Source organism: Aspergillus thermomutatus, assembly GCF_002237265.1.
Source record: "Aspergillus thermomutatus strain HMR AF 39 chromosome Unknown NODE_92, whole genome shotgun sequence".
NCBI lineage: Eukaryota > Fungi > Ascomycota > Eurotiomycetes > Eurotiales > Aspergillaceae > Aspergillus > Aspergillus thermomutatus.
In genome coordinates, this window is record NW_020798141.1 from 59,847 (window position 1) to 85,032 (window position 25,186).

At 50.0% G+C, this 25,186-nt stretch overlaps 9 protein-coding genes across 9 annotated transcripts; 5 read left to right on the forward strand and 4 right to left on the reverse strand.

Annotated features, from left to right (window-relative positions):
- Positions 1-850: 850 nt before the first annotated feature.
- Positions 851-1,589, reverse strand: ARPC4 (actin-related protein 2/3 complex subunit 4 family protein; the record flags this gene model as incomplete). Its single annotated transcript, XM_026760080.1, has 4 exons — positions 851-859; positions 919-963; positions 1,022-1,534; positions 1,587-1,589. The coding sequence occupies 4 exons, from the start codon at positions 1,587-1,589 to the stop codon at positions 851-853; spliced, it is 570 nt and encodes a 189-aa protein (XP_026614523.1).
- A 406-nt stretch (positions 1,590-1,995) lies between these two features.
- On the forward strand, positions 1,996-3,848 carry CDV56_106543 (ubiquitin-specific protease UBP6; the record flags this gene model as incomplete). The annotated part of the gene is made up of 3 exons (XM_026760162.1): positions 1,996-2,011; positions 2,083-3,726; positions 3,787-3,848. 3 exons carry the CDS (start codon positions 1,996-1,998, stop codon positions 3,846-3,848), a joined length of 1,722 nt encoding a protein of 573 aa, XP_026614524.1.
- Positions 3,849-4,316: 468 nt separating this feature from the next.
- On the forward strand, positions 4,317-5,314 carry CDV56_106679 (PaaI family thioesterase; the record flags this gene model as incomplete). The annotated part of the gene is made up of 2 exons (XM_026760298.1): positions 4,317-4,745; positions 4,937-5,314. The coding sequence occupies 2 exons, from the start codon at positions 4,317-4,319 to the stop codon at positions 5,312-5,314; spliced, it is 807 nt and encodes a 268-aa protein (XP_026614525.1).
- Positions 5,315-6,366: 1,052 nt separating this feature from the next.
- On the forward strand, positions 6,367-8,577 carry CDV56_106789 (putative MFS drug efflux pump; the record flags this gene model as incomplete). Its single annotated transcript, XM_026760408.1, has 8 exons — positions 6,367-6,525; positions 6,587-6,665; positions 6,726-6,784; positions 6,848-7,004; positions 7,060-7,439; positions 7,512-7,884; positions 7,974-8,104; positions 8,164-8,577. 8 exons carry the CDS (start codon positions 6,367-6,369, stop codon positions 8,575-8,577), a joined length of 1,752 nt encoding a protein of 583 aa, XP_026614526.1.
- A 347-nt stretch (positions 8,578-8,924) lies between these two features.
- On the reverse strand, positions 8,925-13,277 carry CDV56_106924 (Mtc5p; the record flags this gene model as incomplete). Its single annotated transcript, XM_026760543.1, has 1 exon — positions 8,925-13,277. One exon carries the CDS (start codon positions 13,275-13,277, stop codon positions 8,925-8,927), a length of 4,353 nt encoding a protein of 1,450 aa, XP_026614527.1.
- A 927-nt stretch (positions 13,278-14,204) lies between these two features.
- Positions 14,205-14,828, forward strand: CDV56_107183 (E2 ubiquitin-conjugating protein UBC13; the record flags this gene model as incomplete). The annotated part of the gene is made up of 4 exons (XM_026760802.1): positions 14,205-14,257; positions 14,322-14,410; positions 14,471-14,602; positions 14,653-14,828. 4 exons carry the CDS (start codon positions 14,205-14,207, stop codon positions 14,826-14,828), a joined length of 450 nt encoding a protein of 149 aa, XP_026614528.1.
- Positions 14,829-15,907: 1,079 nt separating this feature from the next.
- Positions 15,908-18,891, forward strand: CDV56_107261 (60S ribosomal eL24 domain-containing protein; the record flags this gene model as incomplete). Its single annotated transcript, XM_026760880.1, has 11 exons — positions 15,908-16,074; positions 16,134-16,278; positions 16,326-16,722; positions 16,789-16,893; positions 16,944-16,990; positions 17,045-17,364; positions 17,423-17,428; positions 17,504-17,579; positions 17,957-18,106; positions 18,252-18,395; positions 18,604-18,891. The coding sequence occupies 11 exons, from the start codon at positions 15,908-15,910 to the stop codon at positions 18,889-18,891; spliced, it is 1,845 nt and encodes a 614-aa protein (XP_026614529.1).
- Positions 18,892-21,577: 2,686 nt separating this feature from the next.
- gup1 (glucosamine 6-phosphate N-acetyltransferase) lies at positions 21,578-22,221 on the reverse strand (the record flags this gene model as incomplete). The annotated part of the gene is made up of 2 exons (XM_026761141.1): positions 21,578-21,667; positions 21,739-22,221. The coding sequence occupies 2 exons, from the start codon at positions 22,219-22,221 to the stop codon at positions 21,578-21,580; spliced, it is 573 nt and encodes a 190-aa protein (XP_026614530.1).
- A 775-nt stretch (positions 22,222-22,996) lies between these two features.
- CDV56_107581 (class II fumarate hydratase) lies at positions 22,997-25,043 on the reverse strand (the record flags this gene model as incomplete). Its single annotated transcript, XM_026761200.1, has 6 exons — positions 22,997-23,183; positions 23,238-24,255; positions 24,317-24,432; positions 24,519-24,556; positions 24,615-24,659; positions 24,786-25,043. 6 exons carry the CDS (start codon positions 25,041-25,043, stop codon positions 22,997-22,999), a joined length of 1,662 nt encoding a protein of 553 aa, XP_026614531.1.
- Between the last annotated feature and the right edge of the window lie 143 nt (positions 25,044-25,186).

Genomic DNA, 25,186 nt, shown 5'->3' on the forward strand with positions numbered 1-25,186 from the left:
CCCGCTTTTGATCCAGTATTCACTTATCTTTCACTATTGTAAGCTGTCTCCACAATAAAGTGTTGCCTACATCTACAGGATTAGACAATGAGCTCTGAGAGGAGACAATACAATATCTGTGTGAAGCCATCAGAGATGGGCTTGGATACCTATGCTAGATAATGAGTTCTCTATATAACATCAAACTGACCGGAAAAAGAGATGCACCGAAGGTAGTGCTAAGTTCAGGGACTGATATCCGAATCATATCATCAGTGAAGGTTAGTCCTCAACAAGACAGATGGCTAGTGAATGGAGTTGCAGGACTTGGTATCTGAAACATGGCATCCCTCATAATTCACTAGGAGCACAGTTATGAGACCTGCGAGTACGGTCACACGAATATGTTGGGATCTAGATGCTGGAATGTCCGCTTAACGATGAGATGGTGACAAAGTATGGCATATCCATGGAGAAGTTGACACTCAAGTAGATTTGTAGAGAGATTCGCAAGCTGTACTGGACACTTTTAGCGATGGTTCAGAGAGAGATGCAGAGTATTGATAGTGAGATATATCAAATTGAGTTTTATGTATTGTTTTATTGAAGCAGAGGTGATCACGCGGAGAGTCAAGAGAATCCATGGTCCTAATGGATTACCATAGATACATGGATGAATTGTAGAAGTGAGCAAGCTCACTGGGGTTTGATTTCAGGGTAGGATTGAGGATCTAAGGCGGGAATGAAGCATTCAGCAGACTGCTCGAATGTTTCCCTTTATCAGCCTAGATCGCCTGTACAGAGGTTTTCATCGGACGAAACAGAGGTCATATATTATTGAAGGACAGATATAGGCGATATCAATGAATTTTCAGTCAAACTGTAGCATAGATTTATCAGATACGCAGTGATGGTCGGAAGGAGGAAGTGGTCTCTTACTGGTGTCAAGAAAGACTCAGCGACGAATCGAGCACGGGCATTCAACTGGATAACATTAGCCATGTAGACCCATCAATTGAGAGGGAGGAATCTGAGCACATACGAAGAGCTTCATCTCAGATATCTCCTTATCCACTTCTTCCATGAATTGAATGATAAAGTCGACCAGCTTGTGCTTCAACATAGCTTCTGTATGGAAGTTCGTGATCAAGAACGAGATGTCATATCCCTGGAACGGCGATGAGTAATTTATCGTTGCTCCGACCTTGAAGGTCATATGGTCGCTCACCTTGACTGGTTTCCTTCGCAAGATGAAGAAGGATTCTGCCCGTTGCGTCAAGAATCTGGTGAACTTGTGGACCAAGATATGTTCAATTTCGTCTGCTTGCTTGATTCTGATGCTCACGCGAACACTGTTTACGCTGGGCTCAATCAGGACTTTCTCATTCTCATTCCGAGAAATTGTGAGGGGGTTAAGGAGGAGTTCCGGGGAGCTCTGGGCCTCAATTTCAGGAACATTATGCCTTTCGGAGGTTTGCGAGGCGAAGTTCGAGATCGCAAGGGCAGCGGTAAGCGAGGAACGAACGCATTGAAGGTACGGGCGCAATGATTGAGACTGCCAGATGATCAATATCAGATTTCGCCAAGTTTGAAAGGGTTCGGCCTACCATAACGGAGATGCGAGGTATGGTGATTCCACGTCACTGTTGCTGTTCCCCACTCCAACTCTGTCAATGTTCGCTTCCAGTCAAGACTGATGAGTGTTAAGATCGCACCAATTGATCTCCCGCAAATGCAGCACTATCAGGAAAGCTGGACTGAAACAGGATAAATGATTGTACTCAAGCACATGTACTAGGCAGTCAGCTTCAGGAGCCGACGACGACATCCCGCACGGCTGCTTGGGCGGTGATGTCGTATGTGGTTGTTTGCTTTGTTTGTCTTGTTTGTAACTTCCGCCCCACGCTTCCCTGGAGTCATCTCTGGTATCACCGTTGGTTATGCGCCACTCACCAGCATTCTACCAAATAAAGCTCATCTGGAAGACCCGAAAAGCGTCTGTCGAGCTTTAACAAGATGGCTACAATACCGAGTATGACTACCCGCTGCACTGAGATGTATTTTGAATCTTTTTTGAAGCTTGTACTAACGTCATGTTGTCAGTTATCGTGAAGCATCAAGGCAAACGTCATGAGGTTGAGCTCGATCCATCTGCGAATGGCGAAACACTCAAATATCAAATGTACTCCTTGACTGGAGTCGAACCCGAGAGACAGAAAATCTTGGTCAAGGGTGGCCAGCTAAAAAATGAAACGCCTTTGTCCTCCCTCAACGCTAAACCGGGCCAGACATTTATGATGATGGGTACACCGTCTGGCGGTCAAGATGCCGTAGACTTGGGACGGCCAAAGGAACCAGTCAAGTTCCTGGAGGATATGACCGAAGCTGAGGCTGCCAGAGTGGAGGGAGCTACGCCTGCTGGTCTGCAGAATCTTGGAAATACTTGCTACCTCAACTCTACCCTGCAAACCCTGAGAAGCGTCCCGGAGCTTCAACAGGAGCTTCTAAATTACAGACCCAGTGCGAGCTCTTCAGCAGGTTCAAGACTTTCAGATCTCAGCAGCCTTGGCCTCGGTGGTCTTGGTGCCTCCATGGATCTTGTATCCTCCTTGCGAGATTTGTTCAAGCAGATGTCTGAGACCCAAGAAGGTTTCCCGCCGCTTTTGTTTCTCAATGCTTTGAGAAGCGTCTTCCCTCAATTTGCTCAGAAAGACAGAAATGGACATGGCTATGCTCAACAAGACGCTGAAGAGGCTTGGTCGCAAATTGTCACTCAACTGCGAAGCAGACTGATGATCAAAGAGGGTGAAGGAGACTCCGCTACCGAGGTGTCGTTTGTGGATAGATATCTTGCTGGTCGATTCGAATCAGTCACTGAATGTGACGATCCGGCGGCGAAAGAAGCTGGCGAGGAAGCAACAGAAAGCTCCGACGTCTTCTACAAGCTGGATTGCCACATCGGCAAAGAGACAAACCACTTGCATGATGGCATAATGGCCAGTCTCGAAGAGAAAATTGAAAAGCGTTCACCTACTCTGGACCGGGACGCCGTCTACACTAAACGATCCCGCATTGCCCGGCTGCCCAAGTATCTGACCGTGCATTTTGTGCGCTTTTTCTGGAAACGTGAGACGCAAAAGAAGGCCAAGATCATGCGCAAAGTGACTTTCCCTGCCGAACTGGATGCGGTGGATTTTTGTACGGAGGAGCTCAAGAAGCAGTTGATCCCTATCAGGGACAAAGTACGAGATATTCGGAAAGAAGAGATCGACGTTGAGCGTGCCCGCAAGCGCCAGAAGATTGCTCATCAGCGGGAGGAGGAACTGAAGAGAGCCGCTGAGTCCGATGCGAGTCTGGAACCCGTGCAAAAGAAGAAAGCCACGGAGGGGCAAAAGGAGGCTGCAAAGAACGGCGAGCAAGATGGGGACACAGCCATGACAGACGTCTTCAAGTCGGACGCAGAGTACGAAGCTGAGAAGACTGCCTCGATTCTCGCTGCAAAGAAAGAATTGTCTGCACTGATCGACCCCAAACTCGCCTCAGATGCTGGTACAAACAAGTCTGGCCTCTACGAGTTGCGCGGAGTCATTACGCATCAAGGCGCCAGTGCCGACAGTGGTCACTACACGGCATATGTGAAGAAGCAGCCAAATGGCAAGGGCGAGGAGGACGGAAAATGGTGGTGGTTCAACGACGAGAAGGTCACCGAGGTGGATGGAGAGAAGATCGAAACCCTTGCTGGTGGTGGTGAGTACATCGCTTGCTTCTCTCTATTGATCGAACTTGACTGATATTTGGCAATCCCAGGTGAATCCCATTCTGCACTGATCCTTCTCTACCGCGCAGTCGACTTGCCCACCGCGGAATAAGAAGCTTCCATGCCTTCTGGAAAACAACCGTGCCGTGCCTGCAGTCTACCTCTTAGAGAAATGAAGTTTAGCACATAACGACCACATCAAGCATTATTGAAACCGATATTTCGCATCGGCTAGACTAATGCAGCCTGCTTTGTTCTTCAGCGTCTAGATAATCTTTGGTGGCTCTGTGAACATTGCATGCGGCTAATCTTACGAAGAGATTCTAGATATATGAACTCTGGGACGTCCCCAAAGTGATGGCCATAGTGTTTTAGTGAACATCGATTCTGTATAAGCAACAATGCCACAGAGTAGAAAGTTCTTTGTCAAAAGTAAAGTAGTTCACGTGACCTCAACCTCGGCAATCGGCGCTTGTTCTCCCCTGCCGTCAAGGCTGGTTCTGATAACTTGCGATGCAAATGCGCATCGTCTGAACCGCAGCAATACCCATCAGCAGGTTGCGATGTGATTCGGATCATCATGCTCGCTCCTCGCAGAATCTTGCAATCTACACTGCGCTGTAATGCAACCCAATTGAAGCCAGTGCACCTCTCAAAGCCCCGTCTGTCGCGGCATGCCAGCACTATTGCCCAAACAGGCTCAGCAGCAGCCAAGTCGAGGTGGCCTCGGCGACTGGTCTACGCAGGAATATTTGGTGGATTAGGGGTCGCCGCTGGGAAATGGATGGATGAGAAGGTCTCGGCGCCCGCAGTGCCAGGAACAGTGGAAGACGCAGCCAAGCTGGAGGAGATCTATCACGTATTCGAGAACGGGCTCCCTATTGTGCAAGAACTAAGAAACAATCCGGACTACGTGGAATCGAATGCATATGAAGGATTTTCGGAGGAGGATAAGGCGCACAGATTGACGTCTGGTCCGCTGCGTGGGAGTCGAGGGTTGGCGCTTCAGGTTCGTGTCTTTACCTCACACATCATCATGGAGGAGATGCAATCAACTCGTCGGAACTGAGATTTTTCTTGGCCCGCATGTTGATGTCATTACCGAGCTCCCTGCCTACCGAGCACTCTAAATGCCGGCATGGAAAGCTCGATCAACCTCGGAAGTACTGAGCACTGGCTAATTAATCTATTCTCCTACAGAAAGTTTTCTGGAGTGATAAGGAGAAGAAAGCCATTAGTGTGGTCTACCTCGGATCGGGTCTGGAAGGTTGGCCAACGGTTGTCCATGGTGGCGCGCTCGCTACTCTTCTTGACGAGAACCTGGGACGTGCTGCTATACGCCATTTCCCGGCACGCACCGGCGTGACCGCCAATCTTGAGATCAACTATCGCGCTCCGGTATATTCAGGCAACTTTTACACATTTCACTCGCAGGTAGACCAAGAAAGGAGCACTGAACGCAAGGCGTACGTGACTGGTGAGATCCGCGATCCGGTCGGGCGACTGTGTGCTCAAGCCTCTGCGCTTTTCGTGGTTCCAAAGGGATTCAAGTTGCGGGAGATTGGAGAACGATTCTAGTTTGACCGAGTTGTTGGGGAAGAGACTGGGACATGTCATGATGTCGACGATATAGTTGAATAATAAGTCTATTGGTAGGCTATCGGAGACGGATTGCTTGACTTGTCGCCTATCTCTTCTGGCTATGCATAAAATGGCGCTCAAATGGTCCACTAACAGGATATCCTTTCCTGATATACATATACATATATCTAGCTCTATAAATTCGCGATCGCATGGAGAGGAGAAGGCTGTTCCGGAATATTTCGAATCTTTCTCGATTAGTGCTGCATGAGCTCTCGGAATTGGCATTTTGACATAATGGGGACAATAAGAGCAGATAGGGAAAAACTGGGGAAAGTCTGGGGTTGGAGCGGTCCACTTGGCCTGATGATAGGTATGACCGACTTATTTTCGCAGGCTACTGGCTAGCTCGAATCTGGTCATATATCCGTTACTCTTCTTCCTCCAGTTAAGTAGCAGAAACTCAATCAACACAGTGGCGCTCGATGGTTAGATAGAGGATTAAGCGCGGCCCAGTCAAAGTCAAATATGGAGCTTGTGTCGCCGCTCCATGATTGCTTGTCCATTCCCCCGCACTCTCAACGGTCCATATGAGCCTAGCTGCCTCAGCAGACCCCTCGCCGGCAATCATTGAAGTACTGTTCGCACCAAAATTCTGGAAAGTGCCTCGGTTCTGTCTCAATGTGGAAGTACCTCCGTTTGAAATATGGAAATACACCGGCAGGGATGGTCGACGAACCTGGGTCGCTTGGCTGTATCTGGTAGTTCTCCGCCTGCAATCATGATTCACTCGAAGTGACTCCGCTCGTGAACCTAAGCATTCTCGTCGTGGAGTCTACCGTGAGCTTGGTTCATCACTGGACTCTGTTCTATTCTGCTGGAACATTGACACATATAAGAAACGCGGACTTGCTGGCTGATCGACACGATTATTTTCCTATTTCCTTCTCAACACTACCAGGCCATTGCTTTCTGTGGCATTGGACCAATCTGTGATTTCTTTCGTCGTCTCTCTCATCTAATCGAGTCACTTTGCGACATTCTGTTCAATGATGGAGGTCGCTGGCCAATCGTCCCAGTCTCAGGTGGATGAGAAGGCTGCAGGACAGACAAACGCGGGGGGCAACCTGGAACAGAAATATAGTCATGAGGAGATTGTTGGACTAGAATCAGGAGGTTCAAGTACGGGAGAGGGTCAAGATATTCCGGTGAGTACTGTGCTTTATTGGTTCGGTACAGCTCATTGAATTGCCTGCTCACTCGATTCAGTTGACCTTCCGCCGTTTCATGGGCTTCACGGCCATGGCCTTCTTGTGGACCGGCAGTCAGATTCCTGTGTATCTTTTCGGTGAGATACTCATACCCTGAACTGATTTTATGCTTGATATAAGCTAACAATGTTGCTTAGGAGGCATTCCACCCTATATTTATGGAGACATCGGTGGTGCGGACAGGTGGATTTGGTTTGTGGGTGCTATCCCTTGTGTCTACCCTTTTACTCACCACTAATTCGTTCTCGATCTCACACAGGTCATTGCAAATCTGCTAGCTCTTGCCGGTGTATGCCCATTCGTTGGTTCGTTGTCAGATCTGATCGGCCGTCGTTATGTTGCCATCATTGGCGCCTCTCTCATTTGTCTTGGGATGGTCGTTACCAGCACAGCTCACACAATGAACACATTTATCGGTATGTTCAAGTATATCACCTAGCCGGCTAAGGTACATGTTAATAGAGAAACTAGCCGGAATGGCAATTGCCGGTGCTGGTGCTGGCGTCAACGAACTGACGGCACTGGCTGCGACCTCGGAAATGGCGCCAACCAGGCAAAGAGGCAAATACGTCGCGATCCTGATCTTTACTATTGTGCCATTCTGCCCGTCCGTTCTATGGGCCCAGCTCATTGCAGCGCATAGCGGCTGGCGTTATGTTGGAGCCTTCTGCGGTGCTTGGGCTGGATTCGGCTTGCTAGCCACCGTCTTCTTCTACTTCCCACCCCCAAGAGTCAACTCGCAGGGACTCAGCCGGAAAGAGGTGATTGGGAGGATTGATTTCGTCGGCGGATTCCTGAGTATCTCTGGTCTGATACTGTTCCTGGCAGGCATGCAATGGGGAGGCTACCAGGTACGGATCACCTTCTACATGCACAGACTTTTAACGTCATCCCGAACAGCAGCTAAACCAGTTATCACATAGTACGCCTGGACATCCGCACACGTGCTTGCCCCCCTTATTCTCGGATTCGTGATTCTCGTCGCTTTCGCGATCTGGGAAGTCTACGGCGCCAAGTATCCCATCTTCCCGACACGCTTGAAGCAAGAGCCCCGTACTCTCGGTCTGACCCTGGTCATCACATTCATCTCGGGAGCAAACTTCTTCTCAATCATCATGTTCTGGCCTACCCAGTCATTCAACGTGTATGGCCATGACCCTGTCCAAGTTGGAATCCGTAGTTTACCAGTCGCCTTCGCCATCATGGGTGGTGCCTGTATCGTCCTGTGGCTTCTGAGTGTCCTCCGTGGTCACAACAAGGAATTATTAATCGTCAGCAGTGTCCTCATGACAGCGGGTTAGTCGATCCATTCATGTCCACCCCACCAACAGGGCGCACTTCCGTTTCTGAAGCAGTTGTGTGGCTAACGTTTCTTTCTAAACTAGGCTGCGGCGCAATGTCAGTCGCCCGAGTAGACAACCTCGCCCAACTCTGGGGAATCCTCGTCCTCGCAGGCCTGGGTATCGGCGGGATCGTCGTCCCCGCTTCCATCATCACCACAATCATTTGCCCAGACGTATGTTCCCACGAGCCCTCTCTCTCCTTCCGCGGAAGACTAACAGGCTCTTGCACCAGGATCTCATCGCAACAATCTCAGCGCTCACTCTCTCCATCCGCGTCGTCGGCGGCAGCATCGGCTACACAATCTACTACAACATCTTCATTTCCAAGTTCGTCCCCAACGCGAAACACTTCATTGGCGGCGTGATGGTCACGCAGCTCAACATCACCAATACGAGCTATATCGCCGAAGCCATCGAACTAACCGGCGCTTCGCTCCTGGAAGAATTGAAAACCATTCCTGGAATCGCGGGTAGCGAGACCGCATACAATGCCGTTGTGACTGCGGGCCAGCTTGCGTATGCTGAGAGTTACAAGTGGGTGTACTACGTCAGCATTGCGTTTGGTGGTATTTCTATTCTCGCAGCTTGCTTCTTGGGCAGCATTAGTCAATACATGGACGACCATGTTGCGGTGGTAATGCATTGAGTCAGGATATTCTGTATCACTGCGTTATACGGTCGATGTTTTACATAATATGGTAATGAGAGATGTTATAATATCTCTCAATGATAATCAAATGAAGGCCATGAATTGACCCTGCATTTTGTACTCATCTTGTATATCGTGCGTAGTAAAGCACAAAAAAAAATAGCGCAACCAGACGAAGATAACGTAAAGCGTCGGTAACGTAAAACTAGAACCCCGGTTCACGCCTATAAAATGCATATAGGAATACAAGGATATGAGCCTATACGATATAATCCAGGGGTATATATTTGCGAAGCAACAGAAAATAATTCACAGAGTTCATGCGGTTATCAATCAAAGTCATGTCACCTGGTTTCCACTTGGTTCATAGACGACTTTTTCGGAATGAACGCGGTGTTAGACAGCCTCGATTTCCGCCGATCTTCTTTCACTCGAAGACCTCGACTGAGACCTCCACCGAGTCCACGAGCGAGGGATGCAAATGGTGATTCTTGCCAAGGTCCCAGGAGGTCGTCTTCATGCTGGCCCACATTAGAGGACAACTCGCTCGGTCGTACTGGCAGCTCAGGCCGTTTGAGATGGGTGCTCGTTGGTGAAACATCACTCTCATGCGTTGGAGCTGACGGTTCCAATGGTGTCGGGATATCCGTGCCAATATGCTCAGAGCAATGACATCCGCAGCCGCTAGGACAAAGCTGAAGCTCTTGTTCCTCAGCAATTCCCTTCGCTGGGACGTCATCATTATCCCGCTGTGTCGCAGATAAAGACACCGAGAACCAACTCCTATGACAGTCAAAGCAGGTCACGTGGCCGCACCTCAGGCATGGGACAAGCATTCCTTCAACCACTTCGTCGCATATCACGCAAGGAAGTTTGAGAAACAGTGGTCGATGGGGTTTGCAGTTCTGGCAGGTAATATTTGCAGGACTCATTTTCAAGTGGTTCTTGACATTTGCCCCCATCGCGGGAGGCGCGAAGATAGACATCTGAAGAGCTTGGCCGCATTTGATGCAGTGCCGCTGAATGCCAAGTCCCCGATCTTCCCCATCAACGCCTAAAAGTCCAGGGTTGAGACCCGGAAGGATCAATGACGCATCCATGTTGTTATGACTCCTTTTCCGTGAGCGTAGTTCATCGGAGCGACCCACAGCTGTGCCAATTTTGAGTACTTCGCTGTGCTGCACTGGAAGGCTCCAGATCGAAAGCAAATGAGCGTACGCCATGCGGTAGGCTTTGTACAGCCCTTCTTTATGCGGATCAAGCATCGAGCTCTGATTGCTTTTTCCGCCGTCGAACTCATCCTGATTCTTCAAGACAACCTTGAATTTTGCTTGCGGCTTCGAATCCTCTTGAGGCCTCTCACTCTCGGTGTCAGAGTGGGTTTGAGATGTAAGCGCAGTGGAGGTCATGAGATAGTCGGGAACTGCCGTTGCAGGTTTTCCAGCAAAAGCACTTGTAGCCCAAGCCCCTGGTGCAGCGCTTGTAATCAGACTGCCACTAGGACTTTGCTTTTTCTTGACTAGGGGAACTGCAGGGGGGGAGGCTGAAGAAGGACCGAAGGTGAAAGACCGCGAGAAGGAAGAGGCCAGAACAGAACCAAATCCTGATCCGCTTCGTGGCTGGGATTGCTGATCGGGAGAAGCGGCTATCGAAACATTGTGGCTCAGAGTCTTCCTGTCTGCATTGAGCGCACCTGCGCGGGAGGCTAACGGTGGAGTTGTGCCAGTTGAATATGGCGGCGTAGAGTCCGCACGCCAGATCTCGGAAGATGAGCGCCCAGAGCTTTGGGTGATCGGTGTTGGTTGGCCTTCCTTCGGTGTGGATGCAAGGGGCGTCACGGCCTGCGACTTGTTCTGAGTGGCTGCCTGAGCAGGAAAGAGATCCATAGAAAATGATTGCTGCTCCATCCGATTTGATACCGTTTCATTATACCTGGTTGCTTCCTTTGAGAGCTCTTCGCTGCTTGGCTGTTGAAGCACGCAGGAGAGCATTGCAATCATCTGCACATCACCAATCCTTTCGAAATGATCGAACAGAGATGGAATTAGCCAATGACCACCAAAGGGGTGATCTCCCCATTGGGTGGCGCTGTTTGCTAACTCCTTACGGCTCTGCTCCTGATTACTCAGATCAAAGCTCAAATCCACCGCACTGTCCTTCCGCTGTATATCCGGTGGTCTCTCGGGCATATCTGAGCGGGGTGGAGACAACGGATCGTTCTGATTATGCAAAATCAGCTTGACCAGTCCCCAGATCCGAGCTAGTTCGTAGTAGCCTAGATCTAGGGCTGCCGAAGCATTGTGAGCACATACATCGGTAACCTTGCCACAGATGCGATATCTTCGGGCCAATTCACGCTTTGCTGGTAACAGATCGCTGAAATCATGTATAGATATTACATTTTGCGGAGACTCGGACGACTTTGCAGTCATTGCCCCAGCGGTTGATCGCTGTGAGTGGTCGGTGGACCTGGGCCGATAAATACCCAAACTTCCAGCGCTGCGCCATGTTTGAGGAGTCGGGAATCGTGCTTGCAAGCCTGACAACATGTCAGACGAACCTGACGAACTTGAAGTCTCAGCATCTGAATCATCGGAATATTCCGAGGCACCATCGTCCGTGCTCGCCAGTGTGCCACTGACTTTCGGTCCGGGGGAGCTTGTCTGGATACGACCGAATCCTTCAAAGACTTTATCTGCCCTTGAGAGTCTCGACATCTCTTTGAGTCCCAAATTCTCGATCAACGATGCTGACTTGTCCTTCTTATAAGGAAAGAAGCACACTAGTCGGCCATCATTGGCCCAGAGCGCGCCGCATGCCTTGGCCACGGGAACCATGACATTAGCATTATTAACCGGACGGAGCAGCTCAGAACTCATGCCCAGTTCTTGACTCTGGGACATTCCCACTTCATCTTCGTCGCTTGATTCGTCGCCTCCTAGGTCGCCATTTATAGGAGACTTGATCGTCTCGGCTGTTTCGCCCAGTATATAAGCTATGGTCTCCTCTAGGCTGCTTTCCCCTAGAAGATAACGGACAACGCCTTCGAGACAGCCTCTCTTATGAGACAAGTAGGTCTCCGCGATCGTTCTCAACTCGCTTATCAGCTTATCAGCAAGCTGGTCAGTGACGGCGGCAGTCCTCTGCACACTGAAAGTCGGCATCGAAGTCTTGGGATAGTCAATTGGGAATTTGATGTCCACTTTGAGAAATAGAGAATTACCCTCTGCACCCCATGGGCCATGCAGGGATATTGTTGCTTTGCGTTGCCTGACGTCCACAGATTCAAAAGCAACTTTGGTGAATTTCTCTCCAACATGCGTTATCTCGTCTCCCAGGGTTTCAATATCCCATCCCGAAATCTTCACACCACGCATCCAGGATATGGGGTTCGTATCGGCCCGAAAGTTCGACCTCCCTTGCATACCAACTCTAGAGTCTGCGTTGCCTCCTTGAGTCCATGGGCGGGAGTAAGGGACAGATATTGTATTAATACCAGTACCACCAGCAAGCTTAGGGTTAGGTGATAGAACAGAATCGGGTTCGCCATACAGATCATCGCCCGTTGTATCGCGGAAAGTCTTGTAGACAGCGCCTTGCCGTGTGACGTTCAACGTGGAAACGAAAGACTTCCCTTTCTCGTAGCCGACACGTTGGAGAATATCTGGATCCACCCGGTGTAGACGAAGTTCCCTATCAGTGCCCCACGACACAAGCTGAAATTCCCTGTAATCGATTCCATCCGCCACACCTCCACGTGCTCTCCAAAGGAATTCCTTTACTTGACCTTTATGACCCGGAAAACTGTGCACCAGTGGAAGGTTCTCTGTGAGGTTGGTACCGTCGCCTGATCTGCGACTATATAGATGCAGGTCGCTGTTGCCCCTCTGTGGCATAGCCAAGACTCCCCATCCAAATGGGGTATTGCGTGCCCGCCATACTGGGAATGGAGTGGTTATGACCTTCTCGGGTACTTCGTCGTCCACCGTGTAGTCCCAGAATTTGATTGTTTTATCCAATGAACATGTTACCAAAGCTCCCGGTCTGACTCTATTCCAGTCTACCCCGTAAATCTTGGTATCATGAGCCTCAATGGATTTGATCGGGTAGGCTCCCATTCTCGTGTCCCATATCCGGAGAAATCTGTCATGAGAACTGGCGATGACATTTGGGTCCTGTCGGTTCCATTTGACTTGCGTTGCACCAGCAAACCAGTCGGAGAACGAGATGGCAGGCTTGGAAGGGGTTCGCAGATCCCAGCAATGAACAAAACTGTCCACAGCACACGTCGCCAGAAGGTCGGGATGGTGAGCGGAGAAATTGATATCCGTGATAGCTCGCGTATGAGCATGCAGGACATGTTCGATAGAATTCTCCGAAGTCTGCATTGCCAGATTCCATACCAAGGCCTTCTGGTTGGAAGTGCTCACAACCCAATAGTCCCGCGCAGCGAAGGGAGACCACTGAACGTCCGCGACTTCCCATGGCGTATGATGAGGAAGATACCGAGGAGGAGAATACGGGGAATCCAAGTCAATGACATGCAGGCCTTCCTTGGAAGCCAACACAACATCTCTTCCACATGGAGATATGGACATGGAACCGACGGGCTGCTCCACATGGAACGAACTGTCTTCCCCGAAAGTGGGACTTTCGAAGGCCGAAGCCGAGGGCCTGGGCTCCATTATGTCGACCATTGCTGCAACCAGAGAGGTTGCCCGTTCCAGAGTGCTTCCTAAACCGTACAGCCTCGCGTCCACCTCGGACGTGAACTAGAATTAGATATTGAAAGATCACACGGAGAGAGGATAAGCGGTAGGGAGATCTGTGGTGCTCTCATCTCGGAAGAACTTGGCAATTGGCCATCAATTGATTATGGGAGAAACGATCCTCTGAGACCATCGATTGCGCGCATTATTCGAAGCCCACTTGCTCGAAAGCTTGAACGATACCACGGTGTCCGGAAACCTAGTTGGCGTTCACAGTTGCCTCAATCGCTGCTGGGATGAGGTCAATTCGCGGTGAGCATGTGTTTGCGCTTTATTGCAGAATTTCACGTACCTTTCTATAAGAATTTAAGTGTGTGGAAGCCAGGGGCCTTTAGCACGACACTGACAGTATCTAGTCTGTACCTCCGTGTCCGTGCAGAGTGCAGAGTGCAGAGTGCAGAGTGCAGAGTACAGAAGCCCAACTCCTTCCTTATCTCCGCAATTATTCAGTTGTGGAGATCTACCATATGCATACTAGTTAGTTAGCAGTGCCATATAATGACTAAGCTAAAGAACTGCGCATCTTGTCTGTATAGGCTACCGTGGCAGATCAACAGGAATCGAATAGAGAAGGCGGTCAACCCCGGCGAGGTAAACGCCCCTCTGACGGTTACGTCGATTTCTAATTTCTTCTACTGGAGGTTATTCCGACAGAGACTATCTGATTCCTTGGTGTTTTGGTCACTTCATCACTGGCTCTTTGCATTTTTTCCTGGGCCTTATCCCGAATTTCTCTTTTCTCTGCTTGCTAGACAGATCAAAATTGAAGTTCAGTAGACCTATCAACCCCACCTTGGATATCAGAAAGAGCGGAAACTCGGATCGCGATAAGCTTTTCCCTTTGGGTGGTTCATCATGGCCCTGCCAAAGCGAATTGTAAAGGAGACCGAGCGCCTTATGGCAGAGCCGTGAGTTGCAAATTATCTCCAGGAAGGATAAGTCATGATTGACTGACGCGTTTGCTTCCTCAAGGGTCCCCGGCATCAATGCTGTGCCTCATGAAGACAACCTTCGATACTTCGACGTGTCGATCCACGGGCCTGCTCAGTCGCCGTACGAAGGTTTGACGCCGATAAAAAGCCATTTTTGGGCAGATAGCGGGTTTCTAATAGTCTAAACAGGAGGCATTTTTCGTCTCGAGCTCTTTCTGCCGGAGGATTATCCTATGACCCCGCCAAAGATCCGTTTCTTGACCAAGATCTACCATCCCAACATTGACCGCCTTGGACGCATTTGCTTGGATGTTCTGAAGAGTACGTCGTTCTATTTCTTTGCGAGTAGTCATTGGCTAATGGTATATCAGACAATTGGTCCCCTGCTCTACAAATCCGCACGATTCTTCTCTCAATCCAGGCCTTGCTTGGAGCTCCTAACCCTGATGACCCGCTCGCCAATGACGTTGCACAGCGTTGGAAGGAGGATGAGCAAGCTGCGATACAAACTGCAAAGGAATGGACAAGAACTCATGCAATGACTTAGAATCTGGGGCATCTCATTCAATTTTGCTATGACGAATATGAGAGCAAGACTGCTGTTATGTGACCATGAAGAAAATATAACCGCAAGCATAGGCCCTGGAGGCTCTTCTGCGGTTCCAACCATGCCGTATAAACATACCGCTATGCCTTTCACATGGGACGAGTCTCCTTTCTGTACTTTCCCTTTGTTGCTTCTACTCTCTCTCTTACTGAAGAGGAGGGTCTTTGTGGCTATGAATCGTGGAATTCGGCTTTCAAGCTGCTGGCTCACACATTGGCATGTCTGTCATCTCACAACTACACCATTCTGACTAAACCTTACTATATAGACTGTCAACACTCAAAATGATCACTCTGTGAATATCTGGTTCAAACTAGTGCTTCGTGTCTTCTGTCTCGATTATTTACCACGTTTGTGCTTCTGTTCTGGGAGTTGAATACAACGCGTTCCTGAACAAACTGTCCAGCGAGTCGCCGGTTAGTTGAGGGAAGGCAGCGAAGTCCTAAATATTCATAATAATATAGAGTGACTTCAATCCTCTCTTTTGGTGCTGTGAGAAGTGAGAGTACACTACAAGGCAGGATAATCATCAAAAATCACGTATATAGATAGGTGTACAAAGCCTGAGTAACCAGAACCAGATGATGGAAGATAGTTTGATATTGAAGGACTTGAAAGCTGATCCGGATGAAGAGCTTGCTATAGTACAATACCTTCTTGTGCATGAAAGTACATCAAAGAGTAGTCAGTGAGTGTATTATTACCACAGGTATCCATGTAGTAAGGTACTATCAAATAAATGATAACTGTTTCTGCCACTGATGACGACCCTTATTATAGAACATTCACTTCCCTCTAGTGGCCGGATAGAACACAACTTATATCCGAAAGGCTGTTGATAGATAGTATAGCCTTAGTTCATGATCTACTGTGTCTAGGACATATTTCATTACGACCTTGACAGTGTGAGTTTCTGAATACCATTCATAAGAAATGTGGTGAAATTTGGCAGGTTAACACTAGGACTTATCTCTCTTACAGGTCCATCCTTCACAGATACTGACATTGGGCATTCGACGATGAGTCCGGACCCTCACGCTGGTGACCCCAAGGCTCTCAAGAATCGTTCAGGGATGAACGCCGAGAGGCTAAACTTCTCACAAATACAAAGTGAAAATTTCCCTCTCACTGACAGCATCATCGTCCCCAAGAGTCGTGTTGCTCGCGCTTTGGATACTTGTATCAGGTATTTGCAAACAACACCTGGTGTCGTATCTTCTCCCCGCTAAGAATCTCCGTTGTTAGCAATCTCAAGAATCCAGGGAAGCATAGGCTCAAGCTCAGAAGGTCTCGCTCCTTCGAGTCTGAGAGAAGCATCCTGTCTCACGACGTTACGCATCCCGCATCTGACCTACCCCCAGTGCCAGACCTGAACGATCTGCCTGAAAAAGTGAGAAAGCGAGTGGAAAGTTCATCACAGTTGATAATCAAGGCAAGTATCCCACCGTCTCTGCTCGGTTGCCCAAGAAACTGCAAGTCAGCAAAACTGACGGTCAACAGAAGGATCTTGATAAAGCATCCCCCAAGGAAAGTTCTTTCAGAAGAAAGTTCAGCAGAACGATGACTGGTGGCTCTGTCGAGAAAGCCAGCAGCATGGACAGAAAGAGCTGGCAGACCCAGTCCTCCTCCACTGCTGATGGAGGAAAGACTCGCTCTCTCCGCTCCGCCTCGGTCACGGCGGCTGATAAAGATCTGGCTGAAGCAGTTACCGCAGCACCTATTGAAGGAGACCTCGAAAAGCTCAAGATTTCTGACGGCCTGAAGAGAGAGGGAAAGCCTGCTGCTATCAATACTGCGCAGCCAAAGGTCGTCAAGTGCCTCAGATCGCCTGGTGGTAAGTGTTACTGAACTTCCCAATTTAGTCTTCCAATGAGCAGGACGCTGATTTAGACATGAACAGACTATGTGTTCCTTGATCTGGACACCCCCGGAGAGAAGAGCGACGAGGATAGCGACTCCAGCCCCGATCTTTCCCCCAAGGCCAAAGGTACTGAAGACGAATCTGGTGAGTACAAGGTGTCTGAGCACTAGCATGGATTTTGCTGACCAGTTAAGGCGAAGGTGCGAACGACCAGGATCCCAAGAGCATTCTCGAAAAAAGAGTAAGAGCTGTGGCTATCATGTCAACTAGTTCGAGATAGCTAACAGAGTGACAGCTCGATGAAATCCGCCACATCACGAAGACCATATTCCAGGGACAGTCGGATGAGGATACCAAGTCTGGAGAGGCTCCGCATGACGCCAAAAAATGGGATGCAAAGAACATGAAATGCACCAAGTGCTTCGGAGACTGCCCAATCTGCGGCAAAGCCTGTTGCATCTTCGACATTGCTCGCCGCACAGCTGCCGAGGCAGATCCCACCTCTGAACATGCCGAAGCAGCAAATCAGATTCTCAAGATCATCCAGAATCTGGGCTGCAGAGTCATGGAGTCAAGCACCTACTCTCTGTGCACCACGCCCGGAGGCTGCGGACGGTATGTATGCTCCAACTGCTGGGGTATCTGTCCGGTCGAGCTATGCCGCGACGTCCAGTGCAAGGTAAGCAATGATATTTCCTGTTCTGTCCTTGTCAATTGCACAATGAATGGATGCTAACAGTTCCTTCTCTGGTAGGACTGCAAGGAAGATCCCTGGGCTGCGTGCGACTGGCATGATTACTGATGCTGCCATGAAGACTACTCGATGCGAAGTTAGTCTGATAATGCAGAATTGATTATTGCAAGGGAAAGTTGGTTTCTAGCTATCATGCCACTCGAGCATCGATTGAGATGAGCGCCGTTGATACATCTATGGCATGAGAGTATCACATTTGAGAAACGATGGGAAAAGCCAAAAAAAAGGGAAAAAAGAAAAAAGAAAAAAAAAAAAAAGGTTATGTATTACATTACGATCACAGAGAAAGAGCCAACAGATAAATAATTCCCTTGCAATGATTCCTTTATTTGATGTTCTCGTAGTCGCAGTAGAGGTATGGGAGACTTGAAGTTGTAAGGCGGACGCTCAAGGGCAGACGAGGTCACGTGTCGCACTTTAGCGAGGCTCCGCACCGCACCACAATTGTGTCAGTCTCACGAACAGCTCGCCGCAGCGACCGAATCGACTTTACCACCCAACGCCAACCGACATAACCTCGTCTCGACCGGCTGCGCATCTCCAACATTCAAGATGCGTACCTACGACGATTCTTTCAGCGGTCAGAAGATCTACCCTGGAAAGGTGCGTTTTGTCCCTGCCGAAGTCATCAATCATTCAGCAATTCCCGCCACGATTCTCTACGAGCGCAACGCCGATTCATGAAAATCTCCCACAAAACTTATTCTCTGGATATGGGTTAACATAGTGTTGGATTTGCAAAATATAGGGTAAGCTGTACGTCCGTGGCGACAGCAAGATCTTCCGCTTCCAGAATGGAAAGTCCGAGTCCCTGTTCCTCCAGCGCAAGAACCCTCGCCGGATAGCCTGGACTGTCCTCTACCGCCGTCAGCACAAGAAGGGTATCTCTGAAGTCAGTACTACCGAATTCCTTTGAATGATTTGTCCTCGAAGATCTCGTGATTGGTTCGAAGCAGAAGAATGGACAGGGGGTTTTATACGTTGGGGGAAACGAAGCGTCATTGAATGTGTGGACAATGGGGGCTTGGAACAATCACGAGTGACGCGATATGAGAAGTGGAAGAGCAATTGCTGACGGGGTGTGTTTTCACCATGAACAGGAAGTTGCCAAGAAGCGCACCCGCCGTGTCGTCAAGCACCAGCGTGCCATCGTCGGTGCCTCCCTTGATGTGATCAAGGAGCGCCGCAGCATGCGCCCTGAGGCTCGTGCCGCCGCTCGCCAGCAGGCTATCAAGGAGGCCAAGGAGAAGAAGGCCGCTTCCGAGAGCCGCAAGAAGGCTGAGAAGGCCAAGAACGCCGCCAGCGCCGCCAAGGGCACTGCTCAGCGCATCCAGAGCAAGCAGGGTGCTAAGGGTTCTGCTCCCAAGGTCGCCGCCAAGTCTCGTTAAACGGATTGAAGGCGGTTCGGCTTGGGCTGGGGAGTAGATAGGAGGATCCTTGTGGTTGAACTTTGGGAGGTTTCCGGAGCTGGAATTTTGTTTCCCTCGCAAGATCTCAACAACAACAAATCGGCGTGCGAGCGATGGGCTCTTGCGGATGAGACAACCCGCATGGTGTTCAGATAGGCTTTATCATTTTCGCGCCATGGTAACTACCAGGAATGGAAAAATGGATGTTTTAATGAAGCCCGTTCTTTTTTTTGACAGACCTTCCCTCTCCTGCCTGTAGATTCTACATCCGATTCTCCTGCATACACCAACGGATCTTGCGAGTTATACAAGTCTAGAACACTTTGCTCGGCATCAGACCATTTCTGAATAGCCCTATCGGCGATACGTAGCAGATGAAGTAGGCATTTCACAGACCTAGGTGAGAGGGACAATATTCAGAGCTCTTAGGTTGTGCTTGACCGTGTACTGTCCAGATCTCTTTGGAATCAACATGATGATCGGCTCAAGAAAAGCACTTCATTTGCATCATAGGCCTGGGTCCCTACGCTGTGATATCGGCCTCTTAAGCGCAGATGGCTTATCAATGCGGATAGTGTAATTACAATACTGTATCTAACGGACCCTAGCTAATTATGGAGTAGTAGGGCTCAAACCTACAACATGCCTTTTTAGGCAATGATATTGGCTGAATACTCCCACCCGTACCTGCCTACCGCATCAACAAACATAGAAAGGATGAAGCTGGCATGGACTTAGTAGCCCATGAATATCGAATAATGTATCGCTGTAACCTTCAAAGACAAAGCTAGCCGCAGGCCAACTTGAAATCCATACCGATCTGTATGAAACTGCTGCTGCCTGAGGCAGAAAACAAACGGGGTGACTAATCCCGATTCGCCATCTCGCTTACGGAACAGCCTAGCGCGCTTTGCCCACAAGAGTCGATCGAATCCCACCCCCTCCAGCGAAGCCCCGAAAGAGTTCAACCTCAGTCAACTTACCATCTCGATCCGACAAGCTACACATCACCAGCAGCCATGGGTAAGGTTCACGGATCTCTCGCCCGTGCGGGTAAGGTCAAGTCTGCGACTCCTAAGGTGGGTTTCTTCTTGTTCTTTAAATGAAGTTTTGATCTCCGCGTTCCTGCTGGGAGGGTTCATCGTCGCCACCGGAAGAGGAGGGATTTTGAGGAAGATTTTTGCAGCGGCCCTACACGGAGAAAAGGCAGAGAGGATATATGCGAAGACGACATGATGAACCGATGGTTTTTCAGGGAGATATTCGATGAATCTGTGCTGATGGGTTATGTTCTACTGTACAGGTCGAGAAGCAAGAGAAGAAGAAGGAGCCCAAGGGCCGTGCTCTGAAGCGCCTCAAGTACACCCGCCGTTTCGTCAACGTTACCATGACCGGTGGCAAGCGGAAGGTACGTTGAAATCCAACTCGATTGAAAGGATGCATATATGCTGTTAGACGGGGAAGTTTGGACTTCGTTCTCAAGAGAACCCAGCTTTCCGTCTGGCCAGCAGATTGTGCAAGAGGTCCTTGGCATCAAGAAGGGCAGCAGACACTGACACGGGCTCTCGCTGCAGATGAACCCCAACCCCGGTAACTAAGTCGACCGCGTCTTTTCCGGCGGAGGAAATTAGGTGATGAGAGAGGGGGATCCGACGACGATCATCGAACATAAATATCACCATCATCATCTAGTCGGGGGTTATACTGAACAAGTGACATTCTGGCCTACCTTCAGTATGGTACTTATACGGGAACAACCAACGGACAACGACTTGACTCTGGTGGAAGGAAACTGGGTTCAAGACTAGATTATGGGCTTGCAACAATGATCTTATGGGGTTAAAGCATTGTTTGGGAAATCAAAAAAACTTCTTCCTTGCAAACATGTTTTTCTAGTCAAGCATCAACCCCATCAACTGCCCAGATACCGGATGATGGCTCACAGCTTCTGGCTGAAGCGGCTTTCTGCGCCTTGTGTTTCGTGGCGGGTATGAAGAGTCGAATATCTGCATTCCGTCAATTGATTCGTCGCGGTCTTTCTCGATCAATCTACCTCTTTCACTGCGTTGGAATCGCTCCCTTCCGCTTTCATGATTGTGCTTGTTGTACTGCTTCTACGATCGTAAATTTATGCGCTATGTTTTTTTCGAAGTCGTCCTGAGCCAGGCTCAACGGTTACAACATAGTCGAGTGCCAGGCTTGTTGCATCTGGCAAAAGTAGTATCGATAGGTGTGCTTCTTACCACGGCGCTTGTATTATACCAGTGGTTCGTCTAGCATACTTGAATTAAGCTCTATCACAGGGTTCAACTCTATCAAATGATGTACTTGAACGGCAGAAAGACGTAGGACTCGGGACCCGAGTGCCTATCAGACGGTTCATCACGAAGGTGATGTCGTGATTTCATGCTCAGCGCCAAGGATTTGCTTCTAGCTCGAACGGTTCCAGAGGAGCATCGGTCTTCAGTCTCACTGGTGCACGACACAATCAGTCCGTTCGAGCGTGATGTTCATCGTCGACGCTGTAACAACGACAAAGTATGCCACCCGTGAGATCCTTGATGTTTCAACCTTGGGAACAGTCCACCCTCAAATAAAACAGATCAACGCCGAAATAACCCGAAACCCACAGATCTAATATCACTGTCCAGCTCAATCTCGAAGCTCAGTAGTAATGCGCCATCTCCAACCCAGCACGCTTAAACCCACACTTGACATAGAATCCCTCATTCGCCTCCGAGCAATCGAGAATCGTCTGTCTAGAGTCAGCCACAATCCTCGCCATCCCGACGGGAAACCAAAGAGAAGACAGAAGACGGAACATACCTTGTAACAACCCACCTTCTCAGCAACATAATCCAACGCCTGAATAATCCTTAACCCCAGCTTCTTCCCCTGCTGCCCCTTCTCAACAGCAATATCCTCGATATGCCCAACCATACCCAGCGAGTGGATGAATTTCCGCTCGACGATTAGGCTCCCCGTGCCGACGATGCGCTCCTCCCCATCGCACACAACGAGGAGGTAGTACTCGTCGCTCCGGGCGCGGATCCACTCATACCGACTGTTCCACTGCTCCTCGGTGATGTCGCCGACTGTCGTCAGCACGCGGAGGACGTCGAGGTAGCCTCTCTGGTAATCGGAGCGACGCAGCGGGCGGATGGTGTAGTCTGAGGGAAGGGCGGCAAGGACATCGGGCGAGATGAGCGAGGAGGAGAAGAGGGGGGTGTCCTCGTCTGCGGTGGGGGTGTCGACGGGTTTGGTGACCGAGACTGTGGTTGTCGTCGGAGTAACGGTGGTATTGGTCATTTTGGTATTGATTGAGTCGGAGATGGCGCAATTGAGTATAGATGAGGAGAAGAAGGTCAGGAGGACTTGTTTCGGTGGTGGTGGGTTTGTTGTGCTTTGTCAAAGTTCGGTGAGGGGTGTTGACTAGAGAAGTATGGGGGATAAGGGACTCGGGAATTCAGGGACCAAGGAGTTAATTAGTGAGACGAGACGAGGAATGTGTATGGAACTTTTCAGAGACGGCAATCGCGATGATAACCCAAGAATTGAAACGAATGGGAGTCAAGAAATGATGTTGTGGACAAGTTGTCGGTTCCTCAGCGCGGAAATCGATAAATAAAGGGCGGTCCGTGGTTGAGGCTTGGGGTTGGAGCATCTGAGACAATTCTGCTACTATAAATACCCCTGACGGCGAATTATGTTCAGCTCGAGACTACATGTACCCAGGGCTCCATCTGATGGCTGATGGTTTAAATAAAATTTTGCTCTCTCCAAGAATAAATCAAGAGCACTGCAGTTGCTTGAACCTTTTTGTTGATATTCAGCTTTCCAAAAACAGCCAGGGTTGTGATTGTTCTGTATAGGCATCCAAAGCGCATCCCAAGACCTCATTAGGAATGCTCATTCCAGCAGTAGAAAGGCCGAATTGGTAGTCGAGAAAAGGGAATTAAATGGAATAAATAGTACAATGGATTCTCAGTATACAAACAGATTGATGCACCGCTACCCTGCAGCGCTAAGATAACCAAGACTCTAAATCATAGCTCCGGCCATCCACAAACAACTTTTCATACCTCTATTTCTTCTCCTTGGGGCTCAGCATCAGCTCGGGGCGAACGTGCTTATCAAAGTCCTCCTCGCTCAGAGCCTTGAGCTCCATGGCGCTCTCTTTAAGGGTGATGCCCTTCTTGTGCGCGTTCTTGGCGACCTTGGAAGCCATGTCGTAACCGATGACGGGGTTCAGGCAGGTAACAAGCATCAAACTAGGACAGGTTAGCGCTTCAGATATAGTGGTCTGTGAATGAATGTAGACATACCTCTCGTGGAGAAGAGTGTTTATTCTGGGCTCATTAGCCTCCAGGCCCTCAACGAGGTGCTTCTCAAAGCTCTTCATGCCATCGGAGAGAATGCGCACGCTGTGCAGCAGGTTGCGGATCATCAGAGGCTTGAAGACGTTGAGTTCGAACTGGCCGTTCATGCCACCAACGGTAGCGGCAACGTGATTGCCCATGACCTGGGAGCAGACCATGGTGAGGGCCTCGCACTGTGTGGGGTTGACCTTGCCAGGCATGATCGAGGAGCCGGGCTCGTTCTCGGGCAGAATCAGCTCGCCAAGACCGCAGCGAGGTCCAGATCCGAGGTAACGGATATCCTGGGCGATCTTGAAGAGGGAGCAAGCCAAGGTGTTCAGGGAGCCGGAGGCCTCAACGATGGAGTCGTGGGCGGCAAGAACCTCGAACTTGTTGGGGGCGGTCTTGAACTCGGTGCCGGTCAGCTTGGTGACCTCCTCAGCTATGGCCTCAGCGAAACCCTTGAAGGTGTTCAGACCAGTTCCGACGGCGGTACCACCCTGGGCGAGGTAGCGGAGGTGGGGAAGGGTAGCCTCGACGCGCTCGATGTTGCGGTCCAGCTGAGCGACGTAGCCAGAGAACTCCTGGCCGAGAGTCAGGGGGGTGGCATCCTGCAGGTGAGTACGACCGATCTTGATGATCTTGTCGAACTTCTCGACCTTCTTCTGGAGAGCGTTGCGAAGGCTGCGCAGGGAAGGCAGCAGAGTGTTCTCGAGCTCGAGGACGGCAGCGATATGCATGGCAGTGGGGAAAGAGTCGTTGGACGAGGCGGACATGTTGACGTGGTCGTTGGGGTGGACAGGCTTCTTGCTGCCCATGGTACCGCCAAGGATTTCAATGGCACGGTTCGAGATGACCTCGTTGGAGTTCATGTTGGACTGGGTGCCTGAACCGGTTTGCCAGACAACCAGAGGGAAATGGTCCATCAGCTTGCCCTCGGCGACCTCAGCGGCAGCCTGCTTGATGGCCTCACCAATCTTGCGGTCTAGAGCATGCATAAGCATTTTCTCAACCAAATGTCGTTCGCCGAAAAAAAGAAAGCTTACCAAGACCATAGCGCATGTTGACCTCAGCAGCAGCACCCTTCAGGATACCGAAGGCCTTGACCACGGGCTCCGGCATGCGGTCCTGGGGCTGGTTGATGTCGAAGTTGCCCAGGGAGCTATCCTCATCTCAGTCAGCAATTCTGTGATAATCCTTCGCCCGACCCTGGCTGGTTTTGGAATGCCGTTGTTCTTGGACGCTTACCGCTGGGTCTGGGCTCCCCAGTACTTGTCCGCAGGGACCTAGAAGACAGCACACGTTAGAACCTGTAACAGAGGAAAGGTTCTGCTTGTTACTCACCTGGATCTCGCCGAAGGCATCGGACTCAGTTCGGGTAGCAGAAGACTAGAAGACGATCAGCAACCGTAATTCACAAATATTCCACTGACTGCGATCGCAAGATCCCGCACAGGAATAACGCGAAACTGTCGAGGCAGCTTCTCATCCATCAGGAAATAGCCGCACACTCACCATCCTGACGGTTGTGCCAAAAGCTCTCTTGTTGGAGATGGACTGAATGGACTGAAGGCGGGGGAATTGAAGAAGAGATCGGCTATTGGAGCTCAGCGCCCGACGGCTACTGAACGAAGCGGGGGAGCGGGCAGCGAAAGCCAGAGCATTGCGGGCAGCTGCGGGGGTGTTCATCGAGGTGGTACGAGACGCTGCATGTGTCAATGAGGCCATCGAGCGCACCGCGGCTCGGGACGTGTTGGTGGATGAAGTCAGCATATTGGCTGGTCCGAAGCTGTTGATTTGTTAATAAAAGGGACCGGTGTCACCAGGGGACCGGTTGTCTTTTCTTCAATTGGGATGCCGTGAGGCTAAGAGGAGAACGAAAGAGAAGCAAAGAGATCGAGAGAAAGAAGAAGACG